General features: G+C 57.6%; 1 protein-coding gene across 1 annotated transcript; it reads left to right on the top strand.

Moving 5' to 3' along the window:
* Nucleotides 1–678: 678 nt before the first annotated feature.
* Nucleotides 679–2,623, top strand: LINGO4 (leucine rich repeat and Ig domain containing 4). Its single transcript, XM_044991846.1, has one exon. The coding sequence runs from the start codon at nt 679–681 to the stop codon at nt 2,491–2,493; it is 1,815 nt and encodes a 604-aa protein (XP_044847781.1). The 3' UTR covers nt 2,494–2,623.
* Nucleotides 2,624–12,654: the final 10,031 nt, after the last annotated feature.

Below are 12,654 nucleotides of genomic sequence, written 5' to 3'. Positions count from 1 at the left end.
CATTGTCCTTCACCTGAAATGCCAACATGAAGAGGGTGAAAATAAAATACAGCCTTGGGTGTGCATGTCAGTCACGGAGAGACATTTAAATCCCATGGGTAGTGCCAGCTCTGCTGCCGGTTAGCTGACATTCTCCAGAAGGCAAAGGTTTGATCAGCCGTGGTGTGATCCAGCGGGTGGAAGGCTGGACAGCGACTCAGGAACCCGGGTTCTAGTCCTGGCTCTGCCACTGATGTGCTGCGTGACCTCAGACAAGTTCCTTTCTCCTCCTGGGCCCACGGGGGACTGTCATCCTTTAAATGTTCTGAGGTCAACGGATTCCAACCGTATCAGGTGCTGTGGAGGAATTGTGACTTTAGGAGCACGCCTGCAGGGAGAGAGAGTCAAACACTGACCCTCTCCCAGATGGGGAGGCAAATTGGGGCACAGATTTGGTCCTTGGGAGATAGCACAGTGACTTGCCCTGGCCAGACGCCATGGTGGTGGGCACCAGGGGAAAGAACAAAGAGCCAGCCCCCCACTGGTATTAGGTTCGTGAAGATGTGCTGTCTGGCCCTTAGATAGATGGGTCTGCTGCATGGTTCTCCCAAGGCGCTCGTGGGCCAGGTGCTGTCTAGGGGCAGATCTGCTTCGGTTCTCTAACTGAGGGATGTTCTTGCTTTGCAGGAAGCAGGTAAGATGGTGGCTGGGCCTTTCCTAGACTCCCCCTTCTCTTGGGCTTGTTGGCATCCCCTGTTCTTCCTCGCCCTGGAGGCCCTCCTGACGGGATCCGGTTGGAGCTGCCCTTCCAGGTGCCACTGCTCCTCCCAGGACAGGTCTGTCTTCTGCAACCGCCGGCGCCTGACCACCGTGCCGGGCGGGATCCCCCCGGAGTCTGAGCTCCTGGACCTGAGCAAGAACCGCATCAGGACGTTGCACCAGGGCATGTTCTCCCGCCTGCAGCCCTTGAAGGAGCTGGACCTGAGCGAAAACATCATCTCCAACATCGAGCCCGGAGCCTTTAACAGCCTGCAGAAGCTGATGACCCTGAGGCTGAAGAGTAACCAGCTGAAAATCGTCCCGCCTGGAATCTTCACCGGCCTCCCTAACCTCACCATCCTTGACATCAGCGAGAACAAGATCGTCATCTTCCTGGACCACTCCTTCAAAGACTTGTTCAACCTTAGGAAGCTGGAGGCCGGGGACAACCACCTGGTCTTCATCTCGCCGCAAGCCTTCAGCGGGCTCCTCCGCCTGCAGCAGCTCACCCTGGAGAAGTGCAACTTGACGGGCGTGCCCCAGCTTGCCCTCTCCCAGCTCCACCACCTGGTCGAGCTCCGGTTCAAGGTGCTCCACATCAGTGTCCTCCACAACTACTCCTTCCGGAGGCTGCACCGCTTGAACGTGCTGGAGATCGACCGCTGGCCTTTCCTGGCGACGCTGGAGCCCCGCAGCCTCTTGGGACTGAACTTGACCTCCTTGTCCATCACCAAGTGCAACCTCAGCGCCGTCCCTTACCAGGCGTTCAGGCATTTGGTTTATCTCCAGTACCTGGATCTCTCCCATAACCCCATCTCGGTGATCCATGGCAAGAGGCTGAGCGACCTTTCACGCCTTCAGGAATTCCACCTCTCTGGAGGCAGGCTGGCCACCATCGCCACCAGCGCCTTCCAAGGACTCAACTACTTCCGGCTGCTCAATGTCTCGGGTAACGCCCTGAGGACCTTGGAAGAAGGGGTCTTCCACTCGGTGGGGAACCTGGAGATCCTGCGGTTAGACAGGAACCCCCTGGCCTGTGACTGCCGGCTCTTATGGATTATCCGAAGGCGACGCAGGCTTAACTTCGGAGGGCAGCAGCCCGCCTGCGCGAGCCCCACGACGGTCAGAGGGAAAGTCTTCAAAGACTTCTCCGATGTCCTCCTGCCCAATCACTTCACCTGCAGGAAGTCTAAGATCCCGGACAAGACGCTTCAGCAGGTGAGTGTGGAAGAGGGGGACAAAGCAACCCTGAGCTGCAAGGGCGAAGGGGACCCACACCCGACTGTCTACTGGGTGTCACCTCACGACATCCGCCTGGACTCCAACCACAAGGGGCGGATGAGGGTCTTCGCAGATGGCACCTTGGAGATCGACTACGCCCTAGCCCAGGACAGCGGCACCTACCACTGCGTGGCCAGCAACGTAGCAGGGAACGACACTTTGCTGGCGCACCTTCGCGTGAGCAAGCCCTCCGCCCAGTTGGGCAACGACTCCTTCCTGTTCTCCAACAGCTCGGAGGCCTTCCAGCCGTCCCTCATCGACGTGGGCACGCTGGTGGGAGTCTTGGCCATGGGCATCCTGCCGTTCCTCAGCTCGGTCGCCGTCTGCTTCGTCTTCATCTTCTTCTGGAGCAAGAGCAAGGGGAAGGTCAAGCATCACGCCACCTTCGAGTTCGTCCCTCACCATCCCCACGCGGCCTGGAACAAGCCGCGCAGCAGCGGCGGCGGCGGCAAGTTTGCCATGAAACTCATGTGATGAGGGGGCCATTTTCTCGCCTCAGGCCCCCATAGCTTTGTGAACCTGGAAATGGAAAATGCGGAGAACTTACAGAAGTGGTTCATCTTTGTGAGCTGCCGATGCCAGCACCACGCTCCACCTGTGTAGCAGCGCGGGGGCCAGGGAGTTTTGTGGTCAGCATGAAGCAGAGATCGTCTATAGTGAACCCTTTTGGCCGACTCTCAGGGACCTGGCGACGATACCGCTGCAGGTTTGGTGCAAAGATAACACGCTAAGGCAGAAGCTGGAGGCTTGGTGGTGCGGGGAGTTGGGCCTGGATGAAGCCTTTCATCTCTAAGTCACTGGTTCTAACCCCGCCTAGGTTGGCAGGGGCTGGAGAATTGGGGACCTCTGGGGAATGAGGTTAGTGGTCAGGTTTGAGGTGTGTTGGCTGGGCAATATGAGGGAAACATTTATGTGGAAAGAGGACGTGTCCTGAAGTAGAGAAGGAAGGACCTTGTGGGATGTCGTAAGATCATGACTCCTTCCCCTGGAGCAGAACAGCTCTCACGCCATGGCAGAAAATAATAAGACCGTCTGAGCGGGTCATTTATCAGGGGTTTTGGCAGCTCTGCTATAAAATGATGGTGGTAAACTGGGGAAGGGGGAGAGTTAAAAATTGGAAGTGTCTTTGCCAGGCCTGGAGTCATCTTTGTCCCTGAAATCACCCAGATCCTTAATGGGCTCCCAGAGGGGAGACAAAATGCTCATCTTTCCCCTACCCCTGGTCCCTTCTACAACCTCTCAATCTGCCGTGAATTATTCATGTCAGGCAAAACCGAAGCGTGCTGCTAAATGCAATCTATTAAAACCACTGTGGTTGAAAGTCTTGTCTAACGCTTAACCGGATAAATAACACTCCACACGTCTATAGCAACCCCGCGAACCAAAGAGCTCAAAGCCCGTCACAGTCGTTACAGGGTTATACCTCATAACAACCCTGTGACGCAGGTAAATAGCACAAGCCCCGTGCTACAGATGGGGAAACTGAGGCACAAAGCGGGGCGTCAGCGGGGCCTTTGCTCTTTATGCTACAACACTACGACCAAGCCACCCAGGCAGAGCTGGGACCTAAATAACCTCATTCAGTCACTATACAGGAATGTGCCAGGCCTAGTTACACACAGCGTGTGGCTCTGGCTGGTTTCTGACGGCTTCTCAGAACGTAGACCACTGTGAGTGCCACTAGTATTAACCCTTAACTGGGGAAACTGAGGCACAGAGCGGGGCCATGATTTGCCTGGAGCTCACACAGCAGAGCTGGGAATAGACGAGACCATGCAGCCTCCAGGAATCCTGATGTGCATCTCTGCTCTAACCACCAGCTCTGTTTCTCAAATGTGGCCACCGTGGCTGCCTGAGGCCACCAGGGGCTTTTCTTGCAGCCACGGTCTCCTGGGCTGTGACAGGAGGGAGGAATATAGCAGCCCCTCTGCCTCCCTGTTGCTCTCGGCTGCACCGCCTTGCTGTGGATTGCTGGGGTCGCTAGCAAGGGTTGGACCCTGTCCCCTCTAGAGACACCTGGGCTACAGTGCCGGAGGAGAAGGCAGCCAGTGAATTCCCCACCTTCCCAGAGTCAGTGGGGCTCAGGCTTTGGGGTTCAGGTCTGGGGTGGCAGGTTCTGCCCGGGGGCTTTGGGCTCCAGCCCGGGCTCTGGCTGTGCAGCGGCAGTACCCAGGCTCCAGCTGCAGGGGCTTCGGGCTCCAGTCCCGCACCGCCTCCCCTGACCTTCCCATCCAGGCCTGAGTGAGACTTATTCTCCCCACTAACTTTGCCGGGTGGCTTCCCTGCAGCTCCAGACCTGGCCTCCCAGCCTAGGGAACCAGGGATGACTCGGAGACACCGAAATTGAACTTTCGTTCCTTTGCCCTGCGTTTTGTTGGAATCCTTTCCAAAGATATTGGCTCGTCGGAGCTAAAGCCGGGCTGGGAGCGCTGTCACCGTCCAGCCGCCGGGTCGAGAGCATCCCCCCTTGGGCAAGCAGCGCCCAAGTCCGAGCCCAGGGACGTTTGTGGTCTGTCTGTCCCAAATCGCTTTCCTTCCTTGCGGTAAACAGAAACCGCTCCGGGAATCCAGGGGGCAAAGGAATTTCGGGCGTGGACGATATCTTTGTGGCAAGTTACCAGGCGTGACGCTGGAAGCCACACTCACTCAGGGGTGGCGGTCGGGCTCCCTCGAGGGGTGGCATTGGCCACACAGCGAGGTTGATGGGTCAGCTCCTGGACTTGTGCTAACGGGATCTATGTTAGCAGAGAGCCCAGGTTTGATCCCTCCTGCCTCCGACTAGCCAGGTGCTTTGCATTAGCAATGTGCGTCCTGAAGAAGGAGCCCTGTAGCCCCCCAGCCCCCGCGCTAGGTGCTGTACGCGCACAGTCCCTTTCTCCTACTTCTGTAGCCCAGCTCTCGAGCCAAAAGCCATGGGTTTGGTCCATCGCGCTGCTCCTGGCTTGTGAAACGCATGAAGCTCCCCAGTCATTTTTCTCAACTGCATTTTTTCGCTCCCTCTTGGAGAAGTTGAAGCACGGCTGGGGTCCCCTGGGGGATTTTGTCCCCTGCATTTTATACCGGCTTGGCTGAGGTATGAATTTAGCCCTGTAGGTTCCTAATTGCATCCCAAGAGAATTCTGTCACTTGTGTGCTTGGGTGGGAGGTTAATTGTCTAAGGGGAAAATGGACTCCTAGGCCTGGGTACCAGCACACAGCAGGAGCTCTCAGACCATGATTCTCAGTTGCTCTGTTCCCGCACCAGGGACAGGGATGAAAGGCCGGGAGCGGGGAGAGGAGGCACAACGGTAGCTGTGAGCTTTAAGCCATCTTTTTGCTCTCTGTATCCTGGAGCTGTGCCTTGCCCGATCCCTGGGGTCAGTTAGAGCAGCCTCAGGGCTGCTCTAACATACACTGCTTCCCTGCAGGGGCATACAACGTGGAGAATAGCCGCAGCCCAGAGCACTCCAGCTCCCCCTCTGACATGCTCCCCACACCAGGGATGAAGGCCAGTTTAGCTCACTGGATGTGCCTGCAAACAGCCCTCATCCTCCAGCTTTAAACTTAGCTGGATTCTCTCTCTTCACCAGGCCCAAATCCATGAGCCCTTGGACTGGGGGCAGGGTGGTCAGAGACGGAGTGCACCATTGTGACGACTGTTCTGGGCCCTCTCTCAGAAGCTCGAGGCTCGTCAGAGGTGTTAACCCTCCCCACACTCCCCCTGTGAGGGAGGGAAACTGAGGCACAGAGCTTCCCTCCCAGAGCTGGGAATTGAACCCGGAATCCTGACTTTCCTTCCTCCTCCCTGCCCCACAATATGCTGTAGCAGCCGTTCCCACCACAGAAGCAGCCCAGGAACAACCGGGCTGATTCCCATGGGGCCTGCATTGTTCCCAGCATTCCCTGGAGGCCTCGGCTCTCACAGCAGGGAGTGCAGGATACATAGACCCAACCCAGGAGTCACTGCAGGAAGCGGGCTGTGACCTCCCCCACTCCTGTGGATCTTGCTGCAGCCCTGCTCCCATGCTGGTCCGTGGCATGGCTGCGTGGGGCGAGTCTCACCCCGGTCCTCCAGGCAGCAGGGACCTTTTCCAGCTTTCTCCACCTGCATCTGTTCATGCCTTTGCCCGGATCGGGCCCTGAACCGAAGCCCACTGAAAACCAGGCCCCAAAGTCACCCTGGGGAGGCTCACGTAAACAGCAGCTGCTCCGCACACACTGGGGCCAGCAGCGGCTGGTGCAGGTGGCTGGCTGTTTCCCAGCAGAACCTGGCACATCAGGCTGGGTTTTCGAGGGGCTGCCTGGCGATGGGGGTAACCGATCTGCCCCCACCAGCCTGGGCCGTTTCCGTTTTCATTGCAGCACATGCCGTGTCGCCGTACTCGCTCTGGGAACGGAGCTGCTGGTGGTGCCAATAGCTCTCCCGGGGAGTGGGTGGGGGCTTGCCAGCTGGGATTGTCCGAGGCGTCAGGCGGACTGCCAAAGCCCATTGGGCTCCATTGAAACTCCAGCCTTCAGCCAGGACTCTCAACGCAATTTCCAAGGACGGCTCATTATCCACCAGGTATACATGGGGAAACTGAGGCACGGAGGGGCCCCGGGCATGCTTGAGCTCATAGATGGAGCTAGACCACTGGACTAAACTCCAGGTCTCCACAGACTCCCCGCTCCAGCATCCTCCCCATTAGGCCGCCGAAAGCAGCTCCTCTCTGATTGTTGTATATAACCCACACTCTCAGCAATATTACTCTGCTGTAGCATCCATGCCAACCCTGGATCCCCTGCTCCTCCAGTGGAGCTCATCGGGGGGCTTTTGTTGGTTTTCCAAGGGTCTTTCACACGCACCAAATGGAAGCAACAAAATCCCCAGAGCTGGGGAATTCTACAGTCGCTGCAGGTGGAAGGTATAGCTGACCAATCACGGGGTGCCCTGATAAGGTATCATATAGCTGAGGATCCCAGGGTGCTTATAAGTCTTAGTTCTCGCACTGCAACCTGGGGGGTAGGTCACATTTCACAGGTGAGGAAACTGAGGCACGGAGCAGAGACGCAAGTTGCCCCCGTTTACATAGCAAGAGCTGGGAAGAGAAGCCAGGAATCCTGCACCCTCGTCCTGCACTGGCCCCCTGTTCCCACCACTGTCCCCTACAGCCCGGAATAGAACCCAGCTGGCCCAGCTCCCCACCCGCAAACCACTAGTCCACCCTCCTCCCAGAGCTCGGACTGGACCCCGGGAAATCTGGCTCCCAGGGCCCTGCTCCAACCACTAGACAATATTCTCTTTGAGAAGAGCTCAGAGAAGAGAGGCACAAAGGTGGATGAGGACATCCCCCACAGCTGGGAAGCAAGCGCTGGATCCCTGCATTGGAATCTCACCTAGAGCACAAGAGACCTGCCAGGTACCAGAGCAGGAGACGCACAGGAACCAGGCCGCACACAGCAGTAGCAGATAAGCATGACAGACTTTGCTTGCAGGGATTAGATTTTAACCTTTCGGCTCTCACTGCCTAGCTCAGTGGCAGTTCTGCAGCCAGGATGCTGGCACAGCGAGGGAATCGCTGCTTCTAAAGCACTTCTGTGGGCGAAAGAGAGATTGGACCTGAAATCTAGCACACAGGTGAGAGAGGAGAAATAGAAACAGGGGGTTAATAATTTCCTGTGGCGCCACAGATCTTATTCGAATCCCTAGTTTAAAAAAGAACAAACTCCAGAAATGTTGTTAATGATGATACCCAGTGCTTTTCATCCGGAGAGCGCAGAGTGCTTTATGAAGCAGGTCAGTGCCGTTTTTAAAGCTGGGGAAACTGAGGCACGGGGCAGGGTCACGAGATGCCCAGGGAATAGCACCCCTGTCTCCCAAGTCCCACTTCAGTGCTCTAGGAGTGCGACTCGAGACCAGGACCCCAGCATGGTAGGCCCTGTGCAAACACAGCCCAAGAAAGGCGATGCCCCGGCCCCAAAAAGCTTCCAGTCAACGTAAATGGCAAAAGACAAGAGTTGGGTACAGCCAGACAAGGAAACAAATGCCCTTTGCAGTCTATTGTGCCAGACGTCAGCTGGTGTAAAACAGCAAAACTCACCAGCGTCTCTCCACACCAGCCGAGGTGCTGGGTCTCTTGAGCAACGTCCAGTCGCACCGGCTGGGATTCTCAAACCCCTCTGAAGACTTGGCGTCCTTCCAATGCAGGGCTGGGCAAACCTTTTGGCCCGAGGGCCACATCTGGGTGGGGAAATTGCACGCAGGGCCATGAATGTAGGGCTGGGGCAGGGGGTTGTGGTGTGGAAGGGAGTGCGGGGAGTGGGAGGGGGTGTGGGGTACAGGAAGGGGTTCAGGGGAAGGGGTTGGGGTTGGAGTGCAGGAAGGGGTGTGGGGTGCAGGAGGGGTGTGGGGTGCAGGGTGCAGGAGGGAGCTCAGGGCAGGGGGTTGGGTTGGAGGAGGCAGTGAAGAGTGTGGGAAGAGAATCGGGGCAGGGGGTGCAAGGTGCAGGAGGAGCTCAGGACAGGGGGGTTGGGGTGCAGAAGAGGGCTCTGGGCAGGGGTGAGGGGTGCAGGGTGCCGTGGGGGCTCAGGATAGGGGGTTGGGGTGCAGGGTGCAGCAGGGGGCTCGGGGCAGGGAGTTAGGGGGGCAGGAGGGTGCGGGGTGTAGGAAGGGCTCCAGGCAGGGGGTGCAGGGTGCAGAAGGGTTGTGGGGTACAGAAGGGGGTTCCGGGCAGGGGGTTCAGGGTGCAGGAGGGGACTCAGGGCATGGGGTTGGGGGGCAGGAGGGCTCAGAGTCCCCCCTTCCAGGGACGTGGTGCCAGCCACTTCCGGGAGCAGCGCAGGGCCAGGGCAGGCAGGGAGCCTGTATTAGCCCCGCTGCACCACGGGGCTGACAATCCCGCAGGCCGGATCCAGCCCACAGGCCGGATCCAGCCCACAGGCCGTAGTTTGCCCTCCCCTGTTCTAATGGGAAAGGAGCGTCCGGCTGCCCCAGACAGCTGGACCAGGAGCTGGGCCATCACCTATTTCCACTGCAGCCGAAGGCTCAGCAAGGCAGTTTAACAGCTCGCTGAAAATGCGCTGACGATGCCACAGAGTCCGTGTGTTATTCTCTGCGCCATGCGACGGGAAAGGGCTTCACATGCATCTCAGCGAAGCACAATTCGCGCCATCAAGCAAAGGATCCGTCGTTTCTTCTCTCTGCTCCCCCCTACCCCACGGGCTTCCTGACAAACTTTGCTGCTCAGTCCCAGGCCAGGACGCCGGGGTTCTCTTTCCAACACTGCCCTGTGATTTGTGACCTTGGACCACGCAGCAGGCCTCAGTTTCCCTGTCTGTACAACAGGAGGTAGGTGGGTCTCATTCCTCCAGGCCTCCTTGTGAGCAAAATGTTCGGAAGCTCTGGGCTGACAAGGGGCTGGAGGGATTTTAGGGTTTGTTATTCTTGATGCTTCCCGGTCATTTTCTGTCCCCGCGTTACAGCCAGGCAGGACAAATCAGTGCAAATGCAAAGAGGAAGCTGCTTCTTGAGCCTCAGCCTAAATCCAAGACACAAGCAGCGATTTGGAAGAGACACTCAATTAATTGCCTGACTCTGCAAACCACAGATCTCTCATAGCTGCAGGGTGCGCAGGCGGTCAGACGAGGGAGCCCATGTTCACAGACGGCCCAGGCTGCTGGGAATAAGGAGTGAATAGCTGAGGGAGGCTGGGCTGGGCTGAGAGATGAAATCAGGACTGGGGGGAGAGTCAGCCCAGTGGGAGGGGAGCAGACTGTCAGCAGGAGAGCTGCTGCCCAGGGTTTAAACACTGAACAATTCCCGAGCCAGGCGCCGGCTGCCCAGAAATTAAAGCAGGGTGAGGAATGGACTGGCTAGGGGCGCACCGTGGGGCAGTGCTGGGGCTGGGAATCCCAGCTCCCCCCCCCCCCCTTGATCTAACCCCACGCCCCTCCCAGAGCTGGGAATAACATCCAGGAATCCTTGATCCCAGCTCCCCTGCTCTAACCCCTAGCCCCCACTCCCCTGCCAGAGCTGGGAATAGCGCCCAGGAATCCTTGATCCCAGCTCCCCTGCTCTAACCCCCAACCCCCACTCCCCTCCCAGAGCTGGGAGAGAACCCAGGAGTCCTGACTCCTCACCCCCATGTTTTAACCACTCCCCTCCCAGAGCTGAGAATAAAACCCAGGGCTCCTAGCTCCCAACTCACCCCCAACCACTAAGAAGACCTCTCCCCTCCCTGAGCTGGGATTAGAACCCAGGAGTCCTGGTGCCCCTTTCCCAGGCGCTAACCACTAGCCAGGAGTGCGGCCGTTCAGCCTGAGTCACTGCCCTGCCCTGCCTTCCAGAATGCAGCAAAAAAAACCCAAAAAGAGCAGGGAGCCCCTGTAGATTTACAATAGGTAAAGCCCTGAAGAGCTCCATTTCCAACACCCCAAACACACCCAGCAGCACAGACTGAGCTCCATCGGGGGTGGGGGGAGGAGATGCCCTGAGCAGCAGGGCTGGACTCTGGCAGGAACCATGCCCACCCTTTGCTCATGGAGGGGCTGGAGGGATATAACCCATTACAGGCCCCTTCCTGGGGCAGTCACCCGGCTCCCTAAATGCCCCCTTTGCTCCAGTTCAATAACACGTTTAAAATGGCTGCTGTGCTCCACCCCAGAGGCAGCTGCATGTCAGCACCGGAGAAGTCTGTCTAATATACAGACTCAAGCACTTTCAGCCCCCCCCCCCCTGCCCCCGTGGCTAAGGGGCGAGGTACAGGCACTGACATCAGACATAGTGGTTGGGGGGTCGGGGGAGGAGCTTATTCAGTCTAATGCTGCTGAAAATGCAGAAGGCAGGCTGGGAAAGCATTCGAACCCAGAGTCACTTCCAACAGGACCGACCCTGATCGGGGAGCATCGCCAAGGGGTTGGAGAAGCTGAAATGCTGTCTGAGAAGGTACAGAGAAAGGCAATGAAAATGATTAGAGCATGGAACAGCCTCCGTACGAGGGGAGATTGAAAAGACGGGGACTGTTCAGCTTGGAAAAGAGGCGACTAAGGGGGGACAGGATAGAGGTCCATAAAATCATGACAGGTGGGGAGAAAGTGAATCGGGCCGTGTTAGTTACCCCTTCACAGAACACAAGAACCAGGGGTCACCCGCTGAAATGAACAGGCAACAGATTTAAAACAAGCGTACGGTATTCTTCACAGGACACAAGTCTTCACCGTCAACCTGTGGAACTCACCGCCAGGGGATGTTGTGAAGGCCAGAAGTATAACTAGTTTCAAAAAAGAAAAGTTCCGGAAGGAGAGGACCATGAATGGCTATTAGCCAAGATCCCATGCGCTGGGTGTCCCTAGCCTCTGACTGCCAGAAATTGGGACTGGACAACAGGGGATGGATCACTCAAAATTGCCTTGGTCTGTTCATTCCCCCTGAAGCATCTGGCACCTGGCCACTGTCGAAAGACAGGATACTGGCTAGATGGGCCATTGCTCTGACCCAGTATGTCCTTATCCTCATCTTGAGTGTCGAGGGCTCCCTCGGGCATTCAGAATGCAACACCTTCCTGGCTTCGCTTAATGCTCCGTTGTCATGGGCAGGGCCCAGCAGGAATAACCCTTTGGGAAAGTGCAAAGATAACGGGCCCCACGCTGGGGGCGGCGTCGCTTGCTCGAACCCAAAATGAGACTCCGAGCAGCGACGGGTGAGCGCTCCCTCCTGTGGAGAGGTTGGCGGGTGAGTCTCGGCTGTCGGCAGTTCTAGTCCTCAACCCGGACACCGACTCCCACAGCTGACGGCTTCAACCCACTCTGAGACATCTCGAGCCTGATCTTCAGGGACGCGGTGACCCACAAACCCAGCTGACGGCCAGGAGACCACCCGCATCTCTGAAAAGCAGGCCCTGGGCATCCAAAAAATGGAGGTGTCCGAACCTGAGTGGCCATTTGGAGGTTTGGCATTTGGCCTCCATCAGTGGAGCAGATAAACGGGCCACGAGCAAAGGTCCCGGGTCTGGTTTTAGAGTCGGGTTTGCGGGCACAGGTGGGCTTGCGTAGACCCCTGCCCAATTTTGCTCGCCAACCAGGTGGTCGGTCCTTTAAGTCCCAGCAGCTGGGCCCACGTTTGGTTCTGGCCCCAGGGCAGAAGGCTGGGTCGCGGCACCTGGGGAAGGCAGCGGTCACACAGCGGGAGGAGTGCTTGTAACCCCGCCGCTGTGTGTATGCCCAGATTTTAAATGGCTTTAATGCCATGGGGCTGCCTCTGTTCCTGCGCTCAGGGGAGGGACAAATCCAGTATTACCCCCACACCCCTGGGCAGGTCACCAGCAGCCCTGACTGAACCTGGGATTTCTGGATCTATACACAGGCACCTTCACTGCCTGAGCTAAGCGACTTGGGTCTGTCAGGCACAGCAGCTGATCAACCCCAATATGTGGCCACCTTTCTGCTCCCAGTGTTCTGGGGCTGTGCAAGGCCCTGCCTCAGCCTCAGCGCCAGTTAGAGCAGCCCCAAGGCTGCTCTATTTTACGCTCTACTCCCCATGAAAGCAGAGACTGGGCGCAAGGCAAGTGCAGAGGCTAATCTCAGCTCCAGAAAGGTCCCCTGCACAGGAGAGAGTCTTGGGGGGGCAATTTCAGCCCCTTGTATGACCCACCAGCGCCCCTGGTGTAGCCAAGAATCAGG

This window comes from Mauremys mutica, chromosome 17 (genome assembly GCF_020497125.1).
Source record: "Mauremys mutica isolate MM-2020 ecotype Southern chromosome 17, ASM2049712v1, whole genome shotgun sequence".
Classification (NCBI taxonomy): Eukaryota; Metazoa; Chordata; order Testudines; family Geoemydidae; genus Mauremys; species Mauremys mutica.
Note: the sequence above shows the minus strand (reverse complement) of the source record. Positions and strands in the feature narration are given on the sequence as shown.